At 51.4% G+C, this 1,848-nt stretch overlaps 1 protein-coding gene across 1 annotated transcript in view; it reads left to right on the plus strand.

Annotated features, from left to right (window-relative positions):
• CYP2F1 (cytochrome P450 family 2 subfamily F member 1) overlaps nt 1–1,848 on the plus strand; it is an 18,912-nt gene that overhangs the window by 1,923 nt on the left and 15,141 nt on the right. Inside the window, exons 2-3 of the mRNA XM_017503172.1 lie at nt 957–1,148; nt 1,243–1,405. Coding sequence (XP_017358661.1) covers nt 978–1,148; nt 1,243–1,405 — 334 coding nt within the window. The 5' untranslated portion in view covers nt 957–977. The remainder of the gene's footprint in view (nt 1–956; nt 1,149–1,242; nt 1,406–1,848) is intronic.

Below are 1,848 nucleotides of genomic sequence, written 5' to 3' on the forward strand. Positions count from 1 at the left end.
TCGTCTCAAAAAAAAAAAAAAAAAAAAAAAAAAAGACGGATGATAGATACACAGATGATAGGTAGATAATAGACATGATGGAGAGATGACACATAGATGATAGACACTAGATAGATGATAGATGGATGGCAGATAATAGATCTATCATGATAGATGATAGGAGAATAGACAGATGATGGATTGAAAGATGACAGATGACAGATGATAGACAAATAGATAATAGAGAGATGATAGATGATGGATAGATGATAGCAATAGACATAAAAAAAAAAAAAAAAAAGATAGATAGTAGGTAGATAGGGATGGGTGATAGAAGATAGATAGTTGATAGGTACAGAGACATCTGTAGATATGTAGATCGATCACTGTTTTTCTGTTTCTCTCATTATCTTTTTTTTTTTTTGAGATAGAGTCTGTCATCCAGGCTGGAATGTTGTGGCGTGATCTTGGCTTACTGCAACCTCCGCCTCCCGGGTTCAAAAGAGCTCAGCCTCTCAAGTAGCTGGGATTACAGGCATGTGCTACCATGCCCAGCTAATTTTGTATTTTCAGTAAAGACAGCGTTTCACCATGTTGGCCAGGCTGGTCTCGAACTCCTGACCTCAGGCAATCCTCCCGCCTCCCAAAGCACTGGGATTACAGGTGTGAGCCACCACGGGGCCTTCATCATCTTTATGCATATCTCTTGGCCTCTCTTAGTCTCCATCCCTGTATCGCTTGTCTCTCTCCATTTCTGTCTCTGTGTTTGTCTCATTATCTGTCTCTGTGTTGACTATCTCTGCCACTGTCCTCCTTCTCCCTCCCTTCCTCCCTTCCCCACCCCCCGGCCTCTCCCTGTCTGCTTCTCTCCATCTGCCTTCATTTCCAGGGCCTAGCGAAGGCAAGTCCCAGAGGAGATCGGAAAGGAGGGATCCTACTCTGTCCTCAGCGCTGTCCCCTCTCACTTTGCCCTCCAGACACCAGCAGCTGCCTTCACCATGGACAGCATAAGCACAGCCATGTTACTCCTGCCCCTGGCTCTCATCTGTCTGCTCCTGACCCTCAGCTCAAGAGACAAGGGGAAGCTGCCTCCAGGACCCAGACCCCTCCCACTCCTGGGAAACCTGCTGCTGCTTTGCTCCCGAGACATGCTGACTTCTCTCACTGAGGTGCCTCACCTTGGCCCGGGTGAGGGGGGAAGGATAAGGAGGAGGGGTCCCTTGGCCACAGGCCCCCCTGTGACCTCTGTCTTCCTACCCCCAGCTGAGCAAGGAGTATGGCTCCATGTACACCGTGTACCTGGGGTCCAGGCGGGTGGTGGTCCTCAGCGGGCTCCAAGCCGTGAAGGAAGCGCTGGCGGACCAGGGAGAGGAGTTTAGTGGCCGCAGTGACCATCCTGTCTTTTTCTTCTTTACCAAGGGCAACGGTAAGCCTCCCCCTCGTCCCCTCTGCTCTCAGCCTTTTCCATGTTGAGGGAGGGGGTGAGGGTGAGACTGTCCTCTCAATCTTGTTGACACCCAGGGCTGCTGATGTCACCGATGACACCAGATGCAAGGCAGCGAGGCAGAGCTGGTCCACGGCGAAGTCTCCCGCCTTCCCCACCTCAGATCCCACCACTGTCTTGAATTGGACTCTTGTACCAATGCTCATCTCCGTCCAACTCCAGCCCCATTTCATCCCAATCCCTAGCTCTCCTGCAAACACATCATCAACCTTCCAACTCAGTCAGGTGGTCCCAGAGCCCGCTGCCCACCTCAACCAATCCCAGTCGCCAGCACCCTTGCCCCATGTCCACCTCTTCAAGCCGGCTGCATCCCTGCCACAACACAGCCTGCACAGGGCCCCCATCCCAATCCCCCCTTTTTTTTT

The sequence above is a fragment of the Cebus imitator genome, unplaced genomic scaffold (assembly GCF_001604975.1).
Source record: "Cebus imitator isolate Cc_AM_T3 unplaced genomic scaffold, Cebus_imitator-1.0 Scaffold306, whole genome shotgun sequence".
Taxonomy (NCBI): Eukaryota; Metazoa; Chordata; class Mammalia; order Primates; family Cebidae; genus Cebus; species Cebus imitator.